Raw genomic sequence first — 20,548 nt, forward strand, 5'->3', positions numbered from 1 at the left:
CCAGTGGGAACAGCAGTATATCCTCTGGAAATTGACTCTTATTTGCATGTTTTTACATCATTTCTATTATTAAATGTATTCCATATTTTAATATAATTTCCAAAGGAGCTTTAATTAAAAAAGGATAAATATTTTAAATATGTGATGGTAGAAGTCAGGGTCCTTAGGGCTATAGGTGCAGCTACATTTATGTTAGATCCATGCCAGTGGTGGGTTGCTAACCGGTTTACTACTGGTTGACTTGTGTTCGCGTGCGCAACGCTTCTGCACATGCGCAGAAGCATCTGGACAGGTGGGTGGAGCTTCCCGCCACCATCACTACTGGTTCGGCCGAACCAGGCCGAACCGGGAGCAGCCCACCGCTGATCCATGCCCTTCCTAGTTGTGAAGACCCCAGAGAGGCAACATGTAGGTGTACTGTATGTAGTGATGTAGACCTCTCTGTGAGAGGGGATATTTCCATCAGGTCTGAAAGAGGTAATGGTGTGTCCCTTTCTTAAGAAGCCATCCTTGGATCCAGCCAAACTGGATCATTTTAGTTCATTCAAGTCTTTGAGAAGGTTATCTCCAGCTTGCCAGAATGGAATATAGGATCATCCAAGAATAGTTGTAATCTTAGACTCAGTTGATGCAAGATGGAGATATTTGTTCTCATCAACAGCAAATGCCCTTCCAAAACCTTTCGCCAGGTATATCATAGAATCATATAGGGCTGGAGGTCTGCTAGTCCAACTCGCTGCCCAAGGCAGGATATTGCTTAGCAGTCCCTCTTTAAGCAAGGCCCTGGGGGTCCCTTGATTAGAAGGTTAAATTCTTATTTCTATTGAAGGAAGCATTTTGAATCCATCAATTGTCATATTATTTAAGTAAACATTTCTTTTATTGTATACACAGTATAACAAGAATATATAAAAGACTAAGTATTCCCCACTGCCATCTCCATGAAGTAAAAACTGTTACATTTGATGCCCAGCAGAAGCATAATCAGTAACACAACTTAACAACTTTTCCTGATCAGATACTGAATAAATAAACTTTTATCAATTCTTGGGTAAATAGGATATGTTAGGAATAAATAGGAGTGAAGAATAGGATAATTCATTCCATTGTGTAACATGGAATATAGCAATCTAGGCATTTTAACCAGGATCTGCCATTATTATTATTATTTTTTGCCTCCCAACATGTGAACTTTTCTGGTATGTCTTTAACTTACCATATACTGTGACCCCTTCTGCACCTTCCAAAATTTTCTTTAGTTACTCCTCCTAGTTACTGGAAGTTGCATAATAAGAAACACTTGGTTCCAGTTCACCAATTTTCTCCTTTATTTATTTGTAGTAAAATTGTTCAAATATAAATGGAGAGTAAGTAATCTGGATGATTAGTTTATGAATATTCTCGTACAATCCCTTTCATACCTGGAACTCTTGCTTTCTAAAATAAACCCCTGGCCCTCAAATTGTCTTTTCTTTGGAAGAATATCAGCCAAAATGGAACTATAAATCCGATCTAAAGGTTAAAATAGCATACATTTTGAAAAGTTTTTCAGTAAAAATATTTCTTTTAAATATCTCCTCATAACAAAGGGGTGCAATGGTTCAGCAGTTAAAGACGTTGATCGTGCCAGCTGGAAAGCTGACAGCCCTGATTCAATACCAGACTTCCCCACAACCCAACATGCCTACCTAGCAGTTTGAAAGCATGAAAATGCGAGTAGATAAATAGGTACCACTTTGGGTGCCTTGATTGAGAAACGGAGATGAACACCACCCCTTAGGGTCAGTTACAACTGGACAGTAAAAACCTTTATCTTTACTTTTTACTCCTCATAAGTTTTTAAATCCACCATGTTGTTTCTCACAATAGTCTACCAAGGGCTACTTACAAGCAGGGAGTGAAATGTCTTTCTTCTATACTTGTATTTCTACAACTCCTTTTTTTATTAAAAAGAATGGGTTTATCTGGATTCAAAGGATTTTCTTATTAATTCTTTTTATTTGATGTAAGCTGCTGGGAGTCAGTCTCTAAATCTCAGCAATAAATAAATCTATTTCCCCAAGCTGCAAGTTAACTTGAGTCTTCGAGGCTCATATTCTTGCAAAACTTCTAATAAGTTATCCAATTCCCTTTTAAATCCACCCATATTGGTTGCTATCACCACATTTTGTGGTAATAAATAAGTAAATTTAAAAAAAAGCTATATATTCTATGAAGAAGTTACTTCTTAGGTCTGTTCTAAATCATCTGAGATCATTGGATGATCCCTGCTGCTAATTATTTATAAGAAGGGGAAAAAAACCTGTCTAGTTTCTACATGCCACACATACATCTCAGTATTCAGGATTTTATTCCATACCACCTCCCATTAAGAAAGCTGTTCATTCATCTCTGTTCTTTGATTTCTATTTTAACCATTTTGCAGTCTCCCAAATGATGGGGCTTCTTCTTCCCAATTTTACTCAAGAGTTTTTTTATGAGAAACATATTTAAAGTTTTTTTTTTTAGAAGACCGAGTATTTAATATCAACAGGGTCATTGCAGCCACATGGCTAATGATAGCCTCAAAAAACTCTCAACAATTGATACAACAAGCTATATCTTTGTTGAACCCCTTCAAATGTTTTTCAACAAGTTTCATTATAATTCTCTTGCATTACTGTATGTATCTGATTATTTTTTTCTTTCTCGTATTAAGAATGTATTTATAAAGCATTTCTATCATTTCATAATGCATTTCTATCATTTTGCCTGGTTAAGCTGGCCAGTTTGTAATTTGTAAAAAATTTTCCTGGTTTGTTTGTTTTCTTAATTGGTGTTATACTGGCTATCTCCTAGTCCTCAGAACTGAAGCTGATTTGAACAGTGACTTGCAGTCAGGGGAGGCAGGGGAGGCGGAGCCTCAATGCTCTCATCATGAAAATAAAAAAAATTACTCCGGGAAGCCGTGAAAGTGGCTGGGAGAGGCGCGCGGCTTGGTTTAGCCTCCCTGGACATCTCAGCAGCAGCCCCAAGTATGCCGATCTCGCCTTTTTTTGCCTCGGGCGAGCCCGGGATCCTTGCAAGGAAAATGGGACCACGTGTGCAGGAGGCTCCTCAGCTCCAGCCTCAATCAGCGCAGCCGCGGTCCCCTTCATGTTGATTTAGGAAGGAGAGGAATGGAACCATGTGTGCAGGGAAAGGGATCACAGCTGCGCTAATCTGAGGCTGTGCGCTGCTGAGGAGCCGCTTGCACACATTTTCCCATTCCCCTTGCAAGGATCGTGGGCTCGCCAGATGCAAAAAATGCCTAGGTAACAACGTCAGTGCTAGAGGCGGGGGGGGGGGGCGGGAAAGGAGGAGAAAGGAGAAGTTTCTCTTCTCAGAAATGTCTTTTAAGTGGAGCTGCGGCAGCCTGCCTGCCTCTTTCTGATATTTCTGAGAAGTTTCTCTTCTCAGAAATGTTTTTTAAGTGGAGCTGCGGCAGCCTGCCTGCCTCTTTCTGACATTTCTGAGAAAAGAAACTTCTCTGGGCTGCGCGCGTGCGTTCGGAGAAACCACGCGGTTTGATGATGTCACCAGTCTAACCAGTCATGAGCAACCACGCGGTTTGATGACGTCACCAGCCTCACCAGTCATAAACATCACCGCACGTCACTGGATTTGAATAGCAGTTAAATTTGGGGGGGTGGGAGGAGCAAGGACTTGACAATTTCACATTTGAAATTTTTCAAGAACTCTTTAAGTGGATGCCATCAACTCCCAGTGATTTATAAGTGTGTAGGCTCTCAAGGAAGGAAGCCTAGAATATCTTTTGTTATTTATCTGTTTCCTTCTGTGAGAAAATCAGGTATCCTATAACTTCTATAGTGGTGTGTGCATGTCAATATATATTAGATTAGGTGAGAGTGGGCAATGCAGTGGCTCAGCAATTAAAACACTGGGCTTGTCATCTGGAAAGCCGACATCCCAGGTTTGAGACCCGAGTGCTGCACAACTGTTCTTGCCCCAGCTCCTCCCAACCCAGCAGTTTGAAATCCTGTAAATGCAAGTAGATAAATAGGCACCACCTCAATGGGAAGGTAACAGTGCTCCATACCACTATGCTGGCCACATGACCACAGAAACGTAAATGGAGATAAGCACCGTCCCCTGTAGTTGGCAATCTGCAGGGACTCCATTAATGACAATGTCTATTTTTTATATCTCTATATGTTGGTATATACACAGAGTTTTGAAGAAACGGGGACTGGCACTTTATTTTTAGATGGTTTTACATTTAAAGTCTAGTTTTAATCTAGGAACTCAAGGTGTTGCCTATAACAACAACTTTCTCTTCATTTTGTCCTCCCAACTGTCCTGGGCACTTTCAGAAGTGGCTGAAATAGATGTTTTTTTTTCCAAATTCTCTTCAGTGGAAAATGAATAGAGGGTTTTGTACCCTGTATTCATTCATAAGTTCTCATTCAAGCACAGGCTCAAAGTGAAACAAAAGTACTTTCTACACTTTGTGGCTTTCCTTAAAAGCACTTCTGGAAAGGAAACATCTCTGTTTCTCACGAACTCTTGGTTTAGTTCATTCTTGGAAGAGAAAATGCATTATTTCAGATGAACTGCTTGTACATATGAAAGCTGCAACTGGAAATAACAAATGGAACAAGGTTGGAATAATCTGAACCAAATGTCCGGTTTTCCATGCCAAATTTGTATTTACAAAAGATACCCAGATGCCCATTTGTTCTTAGATTTATTTATCCATCCATATGAAACTTCGTTCTGCATGGTCTAATAAAGCTCTACAAAAGTAATTGAAACAATAGAGTGGAAAGATGAGGTTATGTCTGCCTCATCTTGGGGGAAAAAAACTAGCATTAGCGAATGGCCCATAAGAAACTTCATTTAATACAGATGTCCCCTGACCCCATACTTGGACAAAAGGTTTTGGCATCCAAGTGAAGAAAAAGGTGTGTGGTCCTTTCTTCCTTTTCCTGACACTTTACAATTCATTTTCTGGCTTATATGAAATTGGAATTCTTCATTGCTTTTAAATTAGAAAATTTAGGTTTAACATCAGTTAACAAATCAAGATACTCACAAGAAAGAAAACTGTGGTTACCCATACCATTAATAACATTTCAAAGTGGAGCATTATGGAAGAACTAGGGATTAGTGCTTGGTTAATGGCCAATCCATTAAGGTTTTATTTTGCTAATATTAAGGATGTGCCCTATCCCGAATAAACATTGGGTAATTCCACTGGATTATTATGCCATGCCTTATACCATTCAGTGCTTTAAACAGGCAAAATGGTTTTTGCTATCCCACTATTTCTTTTTTGGGGGGCGAATGGCTTTCCTTTTTTAATAATAATAATAGCATTAAAATGGTTGCTTCATGCAGCTACATTGTTTTTCACACACATTTTCCTTCTCGTGCTAATCTATGTTCCATAATTTAGATATGTCACATTTGAAGAGAATGTATAACTGACTGAGATTGTCTCTTCTCCATTGCTGCAGGCACAAATCATGCAATCCACTGCTTTTATACCCCATCCACCTTTGCCCATGAACTCAAAAAAGATGCAGTTTTCTTTCTTTTCCTTTTTTCCTTCCCTTCTGTTGAGTAATTAAGCTCCCCGTTAGGAGAGCGGGTATGCAGAGAAGCGTAATGAGAGTGATATGGAAGAACACGCACAAACCAGCATACAGAGACACTGAATAGTATAAAAATATAGTAGAAATGTCGAAGTATTCAGAGTCCGGTTAACAGTCCAAGTCATACACGGTTCAGTAATTCAGTTATCAATATTCTCAGTTTAACACACAAAGTAGCTAACAGTAGCAAGACTCAGTAACTCACGAGCAGTATCAACAGTATCCACGATCAGCATCTAACAAAACAGAGAGAGCTAACAGCCATTCTGGCTCCCTGTTATAGCTGCTTGAGGTAACAAACCAATTATATCTCCTAAGCATTTAAAGTAACAGTAAAGTAATCATAGCTTATATACATTGCCAAGCCAAGCCTAGGGTTACATCCCTAACAACTTCCACTCTTCAATGAATCACAATAAGGTAGTCTAGTCTGAGAGACATTGACTGTCTCCAAAGTCCGCAATGGATATGGCTTGTATTTTCAACAGTCTAACCACTAAATGCACTGTAGAGATGAGTGGTGAGCCCAAGAGACTAAAGGATAATACCACTCACCTATAATATGGGTTATGTGTGAATCAATGCCTCACCCCTCCTCTCCACATCTCCACTTTGACATCTTCACTTGGACTTATTATCACTGTAAATATCCTGAAACTAGTTACAGTAGTTCCCTAACAGTATAAATAATAGCTTGCTTTTATTTGAACCAGATATGTGAGACTTTCAAGTATTTTATTTTTTTTCCACAAAATGTTACTGAATTTAAAAAAAAATAAAGCACAAAAAAGAACGTTGCAAAGAGAAAAAGGGAAAAAGCAACAGTGGGGGAAGGGTGTATATAAGAAGGAGAAAATGCTATAGAAAAGAATAAGTTCTGATTTTCTTTGGTACAAGCATGAAATACAATGACCCTTTGAACTATAGAAAACCATAGCACAGAGCTTCTGTGGTTATAAACAGTTGTAGTCATCAGATCCCAAGATTAAAGTTTAATTTCTTTCAGCTTCGAGGAAAAAGACCAAATGTGGTTTCCAAGAAGAAACAAAGCTAGATAAAGTGTTTTCTTTCAACCAAACAGTCAGTTTCATCATCTTCACCAACTCCAGTAAACTTCATTTATTTTTCCATTGTTGATATTTGGGGATCCTTTCATTATTGTATATAAAGAAGCCTTGCTGCTGTTACCATGTGTAAGAAAAGAATCTCATGGTTTTTTTTTTATCATTTTGTGTGCCCATCAAATGTAAAACAAAACTCTCTGGTTTCAATTGTGCATTCAATTTTAGAATTCTCGGAATTTACACGTACACATCTGATCCCACTATTTCTTAGCTTTCTTGCACATACGAAAAACTTTCAAGTATTTTTTAATTTGAAACATGAGAATTTGTTTTTGGAAAATGGATAAATCCTTGATATCATTACCTCTTTTCCTAGATCCCAATGAATTTGATAGGATATTGGAACCTCTGGATGTAAAGAGTAAAAAAATTCATGTTGTGGACAGTGGACTTACTTTTAATTTGCCATATCCACTTATCTTAAGACCACAGCGAGGAGTTGATCTTATTATCTCGTTTGATTTTTCTGCTCGCCCCAGTGATTCTAGTCCTCCTTTTAAGGTGAGTAACCTAGGGCAGTTATGGACTTGAATTGACAACATATATCACTCTAGATTTTAAGTTTGTAAGTCTTCCAACAAGTTCTGAGTAGTGGCTTAGAGGTTGGAGCAGATTCAAGAAACATCAATATTAGAGCTCCCATTGAGCTATATAAACCTGAAGTAGTCAGCCTTGTTCAGCTCAATCCTACCTCATAGAAGGGAGGGGATAAAAGGAGAGGTAGATCAGTTATAAATAGAATGAACATAAATTTTATTATATATTTGTGATATTACATTTAAGAAAGAGAATAGTAAATATTGAGGAGGAGATAGCATCCTCTGATTGGGCATTTTCTAATCAACCTAAAATCATTTTAAATAGACTCTTCTATGGTTATTTAGGTACAGTGTAGATTGGAAACTAGATCTGTTCTAAGGACTAGATACTATTCTACCCATGGCTAAAGAGGTTTGATAATATTTGGAGGGTTATTTTTTGTGCAGGAAAGTATTTATTCTAGCCATTTGGGAGAAGCTAACTTCCACTAGCACAAGTCTTTTATTCTCCTGTGGAATGACTGCAAGGATAGCTTAGCCAAGTCACCCTCCGTGGAATAAGTCCAAAGGAGTGAAACACAAAACAGATTTCTCTGCTTTATGCTGTGGCCTCATCTGTCCTACATATTTATTCCTCTCTGAGAAAAATGTGGGTGGACTGAAACTCAACATCTTTGAATCTGCTCCAACTAGAATATCTCAAACAATGGTTGTGCCTAAAGCTGGCCATTTCATGCCATGTCCCTTTGGGAAATGTACCATTCAGAGATTTTGTTTAATATGCAATTATGCTTGTGGCTTATTTGACCCATTGAAAGAAGTAAATTCTTGTTTCATTTATTGTGCTGTAAATATGACATTGTAATACTACCAGGAAAAATATCAGAAACTGATAACATTATACATTTGGGGAAATATTTGGCACGTTGATCATACAATAGACACTTGAGAATAATGTCATAGCTTTTGGGAAACATGGAAAAAATAGAAATTGAGCCATAAGTGTCAGCATAATTTGTAACATTAAAAGGAACTGCCTTTATGACGCAGGAAATGTTATGACCCTCTTGTTTTATAGAGTTCCACCCTTTTATAGTCAATTAAATGTTACATTTATAATTGCAACCATACCAAACTCATGGGGTAGTGTTTCTCACAAAAAGCTACTGGCAACTTAATAATATACTGATGAAAGTGGAATGTGGGATTTTGAATAGTAACATTCCCAAACTTTGTTGTTTGAAAGCTTGGATTATGCTTTTATTCTTCCTGCTAACTTTATGGACACCACATTTTCCACACAGAGGGAAAAAGAAATAGGATTCTCTCTATTATTCTTGCAGTTTGAAGAGTACCACCTCAATTCTGCCGATTTACTAGGATCTTAAAAAGCAATAAAGCCTAACATTTATATTATCTAACAGCTAATCACAAACAGATGTTGAAGGCCCATCCAATATTGTACCACATGACCATTATTTAGAATCTGATATTCTTCAGTTTCCACAGAGTGTATTAAGAGATTCAGCTGCCGACCAGATATTGGCATTTTAATTTTTACTACGCTGTTTCCCCTAAATAAGATCTCTCCGGATAATAAGCCTAATCGGGCTTTTGAGTGCATGTGCTAAAATAAGCCCAAAAATACTGCACCACAGCAGCAGCCATTAGGTGACCATGCTTGCCGCCTCCTGCACCTCAAAAATAATAAGACCTCCCCGAAAATAAGGCCAAGGGCTTATTTTTGGGGAAACACGGTAATATAAGAAAGAGGACAAAGAAAGAAATCATTATACCTGCTATTCATTGATCATATTTTATTAACAAATAAAACATTTAAGCAGTCATGATTTTCTACTAATAAAAAAGAAGTATGAGATTGTCGTGTTCTGAGGCAGAGCATCTTACACAGAGTTGTTTCTCCAACTCTGTTTTTCAAAGTACAAATAATTAAATGAGGGTCAAATGAATAAATAAGATTACATTTTTAATGCATTTTCCCTATTTAATGTTCTCTTAACTGAAGCAAAGATAAGTGATATCATTATGGCAGGAAATAGGGTATTTCCTTCACCAGAGGAAAAGTATATTGAAATCAAGAGAAAGCTACAATTTTTATGGTATTTTACACTCATCATGCCTCTTCACAACAAAAGATTGGTGTGATGTACATGTTTAATCAGTATTGAACAGAAATGGCTATATTTGATTCAAACATAGAAGTATCACATATGAGCTATATTTCTGATAATTTTCCTATGAAAGGGGAAGAATCACTAGAAGCTCAAAAAAGTAATAGAAATAAAAACAATGACTGTCTCTTCATCATTATCTTTAAAATTAAACACTAGTCTTCACAATTATATTCGTGAAAGATGACAGTTACTTAATTTTGGCTTTTACATCTTTCCTTTGGCATACTAATTGAAGGAAATTATGTTATTGCCAAGCTGCAAGAGTTGATGTTATTTTGAATTCCAGCTTTTCTATAGTGAGTAATTACCATAAGCTCCTAAAAACAGGAAGTCTACAGATAGAATATGAAAATTGTTGTTAACAAAATGTCTTTTCATGCTGTTTGTTCTGTTTCTCTAAAATATGTTTCAATTAGAATTTTACAATGCAATAAAGATATAAAAACGAAACAGTAGAATAAGAAAAAGAAAAAAAAGGAAATAAAAAAGAAAAGCACTGTAAAGAAAGAAAATACAGAATTTTGACTTCCACACTTCCTTCTATGAACGTCTTTAAAAAGAGTCTTTATCATTTTTGCCTGACGAATTTGATCAGCTTTGCCATTTTTATGAACTTTATCTATCCATTGTGGCTATTCATGCTATCTTTTCTGTGTGGTTTTGTAGATATGGGAATAGGTTTTGTAATCTGCAATTGCATGTGCAGGGTAGCTTTGTTTTGAATGAGAAAGGGTGCAGAATGTGATTTCCAGTTTCCAAAAACAGAACTAAAGCAATTGTTTGTCCTCTGGATAGAATAATGTGGTTGTAGTATGCGTTCTTGTACATTTTGCCCAGCTGAGAAATCCATGTGATGGAAAGGATTACACATTATCACTTAGTGCATTGTACTTAGTACAATGTGAAATCTGAACCATGGAAAGGATTACACATTATCACTTAGTGCACTGTACTTAGTGCAATGTGAAATCTGAACCATTATTTTGCAACGAAATTTTTACTTTGTTTTGTCATTTTATTGGGTTAGGAATATTTACTTATGATTTTAATGTTTTTATGTTGTAAGCCGCCCAGAGTCACTTCAAAACCAGATGGGTGGCAAATAAATTTAATTAATATTTTTTTAAAAAATAAATAATAAAATAATAGAAGACTGTGTTTATGGAGACTCTCAGTCATCTGAGTCACGGTTGGCTTGAAGGGACTTTTTCAAAAGGCAACTGGACTTTGTTTTTCTTAAAAGACGTTTCGCTTCTCCTTCAAGAAGCTTCTTCAGTTCTAAATGAATGGTGGAGGATGGTTGTGATGTGCATCCTTCCAGTGTTCAGTCAGAGGAATAGAAGACTATCCTCTTTTCTCTCAATTATGCATGATTGTATCAGTTTGTTCCTTTCTTGTGTTCCTTTATATGATGCATGTGTCTTCAAAAAATATGCCTTTCTTTCCAGGAAATTTTACTTGCTGAAAAATGGGCCAAAATGAACAACCTTCCTTTCCCGAAAATAGACCCAAATGTGTTTGATCGTGAAGGTTTAAAAGAGTGTTATGTCTTCAAACCCAAAAATCCTGCATCTGAAATAGATTGTCCGACGATTATACATTTTGTTTTGGCCAATATCAACTTCAGAAATTACAAAGCACCAGGTTAGTGCCAGAAAAGCATCATTACCACAAAAAATAAATCTGACAATCAGTTCTTTGTAAAGATAAGCCTTGCTCTGTATAGTTTTATGCTCTTTTATTTTATTTTTTAACACTAAATTTACTCTTTTTTTCCTGTCTTTTCTTTTGGACACTACAGGGAAAGGGAGGTAGGAATGGACACAATGGACAATGAATTTCAAATATAAGAAATTATATCTTAGCTTATCAATTTATTTAGATCAGATGGGCAATGTAATGTAAATAAAGTCACATTTTTGCCAACAATGCAATTGTACTCTAGATTTGGATTTCTTGTCTGTTTGAAGAACAGCTTAAGAATAATCCTGCCTTCTCAAGAATCTTAAGACAATAGGAAAAAACTGTACAAAAAAAAAGTCCAATCACTTATGGCATTATGTTACTACGAAACCAATTATCTTTGGTTTTCACACACATTCCAAATTTTGTACAGGTAGTCCTCTACTTAAAACCATAATTGAGCCCAAATTTTCCTTTGCAAAGCAAGTGAGTTGTTAAGTTTTCTGCCAGAGTTTGTTAAATTACTGCAATGGAAATGCAGTTGTTAAGTTAGTCTGGTTTCCCCCATTGACTTTGCTTGTCGGAAGCCAGCTGGAGAGGTTACAAAAGATGATGACATGACCCCAGGATACTGCAACTGTCATAAATTCATACCAACTGTCAAGCCCCCGAATTTTGATCACGTGATCACGGGGATGCTGCAACATTTCTCAGTGTGAAAACCAAACAGTCACTAAATAAATGGTTGTAAGACAAGGACTACCTATATGGTATCCAGCCATAAAAATATTGGTCAGTTTTTCATATAGCTTGTATAGTCTATGCCAACTTTGTCAAACTTTGTACACCAGAATTTAAAATCTACAGGCAACTGATTCTGGATTAATATATTATATTTTAAATGGATTTTCTTTACTTTCTAAGATATTTTTTTTATATTCTTTTTATATTCTTTTTTTATATTTTCAGTTATTATTTCATTCAATCTCTTTATGATCTTTGGAGCAAATGTGTATGACGTCTTATAAGATTCTGAAACCAATAAGCCAAAATTCCATTTCAGACAGTATCAAGGGTTCAGTAAGATTCACTAATGTTTCACTGACTTTGCTGAAACTGTTGCTTATTCTAGGTAGCATTTTCAGTGTGCCTAGGAATTTAAAGACTGAAAGAAGGAGGAGGAGCTTACAAGGGAAATTTACAGTTATTAAACATTCAATTGCATGCATTCTATACCCACCTGCTGAATTATTTGGTCTTAAGGTACTTCCTACTTCGCTCTCTAATTATAGGTGTTCCAAGAGAAACTCAAGAAGACAAAGATTTTGCTGACTTTGATATTTTTGATGATCCTGACTCACCATTCTCCACCTTCAATTTCCAGTATTCACATGAGGCTTTCAACAGGTTGCACGATCTGATGGAGTTCAATACCCTTAACAACTTAGATGTATGTATAATATACAAGAGAATTTTTAAATGCTCTGTTGAATTCAGTGACTCGTATATCTACCATTTAAGTGTTCTTCTATCTTGATAATTATTATTAATTTCTAGATAATTCCCTTTCACTTTCAAAACCAGAAAGAAAACGGACCCAGATAACATAAAATAAAAATGTATGTGTTAAATAACACAGCCAATGGCCTTGTAGTGATCCTGCTGCTATAGCTTACTTGTATATAATGGGTCCAATTTTGAATAGCAGAAAAAAAGCCCACTCAGAAAAAAAACCCACTCAGTTTCCATGTTATTTCCATGTTATCATTTGAAGAGCAAGGGATGGGAAAAGAAAATTATTAAATATGGACAAATTACAATACAATAAATGGTCAATGAAGCTGTTGGGCAATGCCAGAACCATGGGTTTATTGGGCAAAAGTAATAATTTCCTCAATTATGAGAGATAAGGAAGAATATGTTAATATTGTCCATTCTTCCTGCCTTGAGTTCTGCAAACAAAGCTTGGGAAACGAACCAAGATTCCTGTTGCTGCTTTGAAGTGCTTTCTGCTTTGGAGTTCCATTGATTCTTATCCTGCAGAGAGTTATACCTATTATTTCTTCAGCAGTTTGGAAAAGTAGATGAGTAGACAGAAATGATTTCTGCATCTAAATAACAGTTCTTTTATTCAGTGAGCGCATAGTGCAGACACACACACACAGGTCTTGGCGTATTTGGGTGTTTTCCCGTGTAAGATTGACAGTATCTTGGCGACGTTTCGACGAGGTCACACTTGTCATCTTCAAGCTGGTGCCTTTGGCTTCGTGCTTGTGCGAGCAAAGCGTGATCGGAGCTGCCGTTTTTCTATAAATATAGGTGGGTGGGTGGGGAATGTTGGCTTTGTTGCTTTAAATAGATCTATACTTTATATATATATATATATACACACACACACACACACACACACAGTATGTGTGAGATACATACATACATACATACACACACACACATACACACACACACACACACACAGAGTATATGTGTGTGTGTGTGTGTGTATGTTGTATTTGTGCTGATAAATAAATAAAGTATAGATCTATTTCAAGCTATTTAGCTCTCATCAGCTAGCCATACCCTTACTGGGATTCGAACCTGGGCTGTATTACATATTAGGCAGATGTATTAGCCACTGAGCCACAGGCTCTCCTCCTTATCAGCTGAGCCAGGTAAATAGGTATGTATTTGTGTTACAACCCCTGCTATGCCCAAATATGGGAGGGAACTCACTACTCCCCCTTTCTGTCTATTGGCTCACTGAAGGAGACCATCCAGGCAGAAAACCATATTTTTAATGTTGCCTTTTTATATTGGTGTTGTATTTGTGCTGATAAATGGTGGCTAATATATCTGCCTAATATGTAATACAGCCCAGGTTCGGATCCCAGTAAGGGTATGGCTAGCTGATGAGAACTAAATAGCTTGAAATAGATCTATACTAGTCTCCCTTTATTTATTTATCAGCACAAATACAACACAAATATAAAAAGGCAACATTAAAAATATGGTTTGCTGCCTGGATGGTCTCCTGCAGTGAGCCGATAGACAGAAAGGGGGAGTAGTGAGTTCCCTCCCATATTTGGGCATACCAGGGGTTGTAACACACATACATACATACATACATACATACATACATACATACATACATGTTGTATTTGTGCTGATAAATAAATAAAGGGAGACTAGTATAGATCCATTTCAAGCTATTTAGCTCTCATCAGCTAGCCATACCCTTACTGGGATTTGAACCTGGGCTGTAATACATATTAGGCAGGAGTCTTAGCCACTAAGCCACAGGCTCTCGTCCTTATCAGCTAAGCCAGGGAAATAGGTATGTATTTGTGTTACAATCCCTGGTATGCCCAAATATGGGAGGAAGCTCACTACTCCCTCTTTCTGTCCTTCGGCTCATTACAGAAAACCATCCAGGCAGAAAACCATTTTTTTTAATGTTGCATTTTTATATTTGTGTTGTATTTGTGCTGATAAATAAATAAAGGGAGACTAGTATAGATCCATTTCAAGCTATTTAGCTCTCATCAGCTAGACATACCCTTACTGGGATTTGAACCTGGGCTGTATTACATATTAGGCAGGAGTCTTAGCCACTAAGCCACAGGCTCTCGTCCTTATCAGCTAAGCCAGGGAAATGGGTATGTATTTGTGTTACAACCCCTGGTATGCCCAAATATGGGAGGAAGCTCACTACTCCCTCTTTCTGTCCTTCGGCTCATTACAGAAAACCATCCAGGCAGCAAACCATATATTTTTTTAATGTTGCATTTTTATATTTGTGTTGTATTTGTGCTGATAAATAAATAAAGGGAGACTAGTATAGATCCATTTCAAGCTATTTAGCTCTCATCAGCTAGCGATACCCTTACTGGGATTGGCTAAGTGGCTAAGACTCCTGCCTAATATGTAATACAGCGCAGGTTCAAATCCCAGTAAGGGTATGGCTAGCTGATGAGAGCCAAATATTTATTTATCAGCACAAATACAACACAAATATAAAAAGGCAACATTAAAAATAAAAATATGGTTTTCTGCCTTGATGGTTTTCTGTAATGAGCCGAAGGACAGAAAGAGGGAGTAGTGAGCTTCCTCCTGGGCCTGGATTTCTCTTGAGGCTGAAAGCAATTTCCCTAAGCATTCCTATGGGCAGAGTATCTTTTGTCAGTCATCCCGGTCATATTTGTCCCAAAGGTGTTTTTTCAAGAAGCAACTGGACTTTCTTGTTTTTCTTTAAAGGCATTTTGCTTCCCATCCAAGAAGCTTATTCAGCTCTGACTGGATGGTGGGGAAGGATTTATACTCCTTGCACACAGTTGGTCATTTGCACTATTTTAGAGAATTTTTGAGGCCGCCTGGAGGTTTATCTGTGTCCTCAGGGCCACCTGACTAATGCAAATGGGTGTGGAGCCTCCTTGGAACTGCTGAAAGGAAGGTGTTATGAACTGGAGATAGATGATATTGTATCTATCTTCTTGGATGAGAAGCAAAATGTCTTCAAAGAAAAACAAGAAAATCCAGTTGCCTATGGGAGGAGTAGTTGGCAACAATTTTGGAATGCAATGCCTATGCTCCACTCATCCCCTCCCATATGGTAATGCAATTCATGGTGGAGTTGCTGTTTAAGGATTGGAGAAAATTCCAAAATCATGCCCAGTGTGCTTTTCCTATCTTATTTGCTCTAGAAGCTATGGTCAAGCATGTATCAAAATATTATTTTTAGATTACATTCTAAAGTTATTCACTATACCAAATGTAACTTAAGGCTCCTTTTACTAGATCTTGATGCAATGGACTTCTCAGGCAGCACATCAACTTTCTGCTATTTGCTTAATGATGCCATCATGCAAATAAACAATTTGCATAATTTATATCATTTGATTGTGACTTCATTGTATTTTGTTTACATAGGCAAACATAAATATTCAAATATCTGTGGTGCCTGTATCTCTCAACTATTCCTCTTAGGTTCTTTCCCTACCTTAATCCATTCAGATGAGGTTTCATTTGTAGAGTTATAAAACCACCTTGTTTTTCCTTGCTCTAACTCTAACCTTACTTTCTCGTTATTGCTTTAATTTCAAAAATCCATTTTGTAGGCTTAAGATATGAACCAAACCCTTAGAAGTAGTAGGCTACTTTCATATTTTGGTCAGTTCTGGCCATGAATTTACCTGTTATGCTTTAATGATAAGTAGAGCTTCTAATTAACGCATATTGGGCAAAATTGCATGGTGAACTACTTCTACAGAATGCAGACATAACTTTGTTTATGGAAAAATAGCAAATTTGCTAATGTTTCATTGAAGAGAAAAAGGAAGGCACATGATTTCCATTTGCATAGACAATGACAGTTTTGTTACATTTAACATTTTGTAACCCATCCTTCCTTCCCCATAGAAATTCTACATATGGATGTTGATGCATGTTCAATACAATGGAATTTTATCTATTTGTTAATTAAATGTATATACTGCCCATCTCATGGTTTCAGGTGACTCTGAGTGATAGAAATTGATTTGAAGGTCTCTTTCACACAAAACTGAAAAATTGAGGAATGATTAGATGGAGAAGCTGGGAAACTTAGTTTATAGTTGTGCTCCTGGACAAAACCACAGTCTTTATATGTAAAATAGAGTTGAAGTGGTTTTTTTTTTTTGTCTAGACAGTTTAGTAATTACTAACATTACTTTTCTTGTAAAAGTAGGAACTGTTGGGTATATTATGATTAAAAGATGCCATCTAGCGGTTAAATTTCATTCTCCATTAAAAAAACCCACACTGTAAAAATTAAAATAAAAAGCATAAATTATTAAATCATACGTCACAATTGTTCATGATAATATTTTCATCAAAGTCTTCACTATTGCATACATTCACCTTTCATATAATCTCCTTAGTTCAGCCATAAGTAATTCTAACTGAAAATGGAGTCCCAGAAGTTAAACTATGCACATAATGTCTGAAAGAAAGGAAACATGCCCCCAAAGGATATACAAGATCAGTGCACATATTATCTTATCCATACCTTGGGGAAATAAGTCCAGCCCTCACTTGCATTAAAGATATGTTAAAGTTTTTTTTGCCGCTGCTGCGTTTATGCACTTATGAAATTGTGCTATTAACTTTGGAACATGGCTAGAATCTGTCATCTTTCTGGAGAATGGTACCATAGTATATATTAGAAAGTGCCTTTCTCTTTTTTATTTCAGAAAGAAGAAGATTGCAGCAATTTATAGATAGATAGATAGATAGATAGATAGATAGATAGATAGATAGATAGATAGATAGATGATAGATAGATGATAGATGATAGATAGATAGATGATAGATAGATAGATAGATAGATAGATAGATAGATAGATAGATGATAGATAGATAGATGATAGATAGATAGATAGATAGATAGATAGATAGATAGATAGATAGATAGATAGATAGATAGATGATAGATAGGCAGGCTTGGGATGTGTGCATAAACTCTTTGAGTCTCTCTAGTGTTTCACATTCAAACACTCAAAAAGGGACTTTGAATTATTCATGTGCTATAATACATGTATGGGAAATGTATGTGTGTATAAACAAATATGCACAAAGCGAACTGGATCATTATATTTCCATCAGAAATTATTTCTTTAATTGAATTGATCTTTTGTTCATTTAGTGTAAAAATTATGCAGTGCAAATCTTGATAGATACTGTGTTTCACCAAAAATAAGACCCAACCAGAAAATAAGCCCTAGCAGGATTTTTCAGGATGCTTATAATAAAAGCCCTACCCCAAAATAAGTCCCAGTTAAGATCATCAGCCAGCCAGACAATTTAGTACTGTGTTTCCTGAAAAATAAGACGTAAGTAGAAATTAAGTCCTAATGCATCTTTTGGAGCAAAAAATTAATATAAGACGCGATCTTATTTTCAGGGAAACACTGTATGTCTTTAGAGGATGGTTCCACTGAGATTAATGGAACATATTCCTCTGTAAACAGGCAGAGCATATATGATAGAAAATTTAGATACTTTTTAAAGGCTTTATCTTGTGAAAAAAAAAGGAAAACAGAACAACATGATATCCTTTGTTTGAGACCGATGCTTGTATAAATAGACAACAGAATACCCAATGCTGGGTATTCTACTTTCACCACGTACAGTTTTGATGCTATTTTTGCTTCTTTCTTCGCAGGTAATCAAAGACGTGATAACAGACAGTATTGAGTATAGAAGGCAGAACCCATCACGCTGTTCTGTGTCACTCAGCAATGTTGAAGCAAGGAGATACTTCAACAAAGCTAAAAGCAATAACCATACATAAGGATCAGTACGAGTTTTGCTACTTAGAGCCAAGGATTGTTGCATTGATCAAATAGACTATATGCAGAAAAGAATCCTCTGGAAGCGAATCAATACAAAATAAAGGAATACAATTGCATCCCTGATGATGATGATGACGATGAAAATGATAGCAGGTTTATTTACAGCTAGAAACCAAATAACACATACAGTATAAATTCCAAAATAAGACATAAAGGAAAAAGGAGAAAAAGGACAAAGTAAAATACTTACTACATTAGAATTCATAAACATCATAGTAGATAATGTTAAAATAAAGTAAAATTTAAAAAATGGTTCAACTGGTTTTTCTTCAGATCATATAAATCTTCTGACCCAGTTATTCTTGCACATTTCTCCTCATTCCTTTAAAACACTTCTCCCCAGCAAGGGTTTCCCCAAATATATTGATTTATTTAACATGTTGGAAGTTGTACAGTAATCTTAGGTAATTGGAGGCTGAGTTGAGGAACCATTATTTTAATAATACAGTACTCTCATTTTTTATGTGAATAATCTGTGGTGGTATGAATGCTGTATTCTAAGTAAACTGTTTCGTGAAACTATACTCTTCCCAGGCAATTATGTAAAAATGTTTGCATCACTGTGAAATGAGTGTTAAAAATCTAAACCCATCTCCACCATCCATTCATTTAACAGCATCAAACACAAATGAGGTGGATAATAACATTGCTTTGTTTTGTTTTGTTGAATATTTGTATAGTTGAACATAGTAGACTCTTGATTTAGTTTAATTTACTTAAAGGACAGGGACATTGTTTTTTTTAAAAAATGTTTGTTTCCTTTTAAGTAAAGTTGTACATTCTATAAAGGGACTTAAACTATTAAAACAAAGAGTAGCTTCCTTTCACAGTTAGAGACATATTCACAATTATTTGTATTGCCAATTGAGCCATAAACATATAGGAAACCATTCTGCATAAACGTTTTTTGCAAACCACTTGTTTTTTTTTTAATTTTTAAAAAACATTATAGATTCCTTTCCCCTTCCATCACACTCCTGTCCCATGCAAACCATCTGTCATTGTTGCAATTTGTGCATAATTCTAAATCACAATGGGGAATACTTTTTTTTTAGCATAACCTGATCCATGAATCTATGCCCTACAATAAATGAATATTTGAGGCTGTTATGGCTTGCTAAATACCCCTAATTTGGTATTGTGTATGAGCCACACTATGAAATCATCATTCTATATTTAATTTATGGAATATGTGAGATATTTTAGAGCCAAACCATAGGCAGTCCTTCTCAGGACATGCTCTCATCCCTTCTCTTGGTTCCTTAATATATAGTTGTTTTCCCATCTAAGTAACAAGCAGGAATATACAGATAAGCTTACTGGTAGAACATCATTGCTCTTCATGAATAGACTGCACAATCTGTTTTAGTTATGGAGTTGCCTTCTCAAACAAAACAGAAAATCCCTTTATATTTCCCTTGCTGGTTCCTGCTTATGATGTAAATCTTGACAAGATGGGCTGTGCTACTGCTTGGTACCTGAAGAAATCATCATTCTATATTTAATTTATGGAACGTGTGAGACACTTCAGAGCCAAACCATAGGCATTCCTTCCCAGGTCATGCTCTTATCCCTTCTCTTGGTTCCTTAGTATATATAGTTATTTTCCCATCTAAGTAACAAGCAGGAATATACAGATAAGCTCACTGGTAGAACAGCGTTGCTCTTCATGAATAGACTGCACCATCTGTTTTAGTTATGGAGTTGCCTTCTCAAACAAAACAGAAAATCCCTTTATATTTCCCTTGCTGGTTTGTTCTTATGATGTAAATCTTGACAAGATGGGCTGTGCTACTGCTTGGTACCTGAAGAATTAAATCTGGATAAACAATTGAGTCCAGCACTCAGGAAAAAAGTACAGATTAAATGCTAAAAGAATGATGTTGAGTTGAGTGGGTATAAAATTGAATACATAAATAAAACTTATTTCTTAGTGTGGGGTTATGCCTTCAAATCAACTTTTGATTCCTGGTGATTGCCTGGATA

At 36.2% G+C, this 20,548-nt stretch overlaps 1 protein-coding gene across 2 annotated transcripts in view; it reads left to right on the top strand.

The window, feature by feature from the left end:
* Nucleotides 1–18,814, top strand: part of PLA2G4A (phospholipase A2 group IVA) — a 78,373-nt gene extending 59,559 nt beyond the window's left edge. For both annotated transcript variants that reach the window (XM_081948796.1, XM_081948797.1), the window contains exons 15-18: nucleotides 7,077–7,261; nucleotides 10,943–11,138; nucleotides 12,470–12,627; nucleotides 18,373–18,814. In XM_081948796.1, coding sequence (XP_081804922.1) covers nucleotides 7,077–7,261; nucleotides 10,943–11,138; nucleotides 12,470–12,627; nucleotides 18,373–18,501 — 668 coding nt within the window. In that variant the 3' untranslated portion in view covers nucleotides 18,502–18,814. The remainder of the gene's footprint in view (nucleotides 1–7,076; nucleotides 7,262–10,942; nucleotides 11,139–12,469; nucleotides 12,628–18,372) is intronic.
* Nucleotides 18,815–20,548: the final 1,734 nt, after the last annotated feature.

Source organism: Natrix helvetica (assembly GCF_964273705.1).
Source record: "Natrix helvetica genome assembly, chromosome: 3".
NCBI lineage: Eukaryota > Metazoa > Chordata > Lepidosauria > Squamata > Natricidae > Natrix > Natrix helvetica.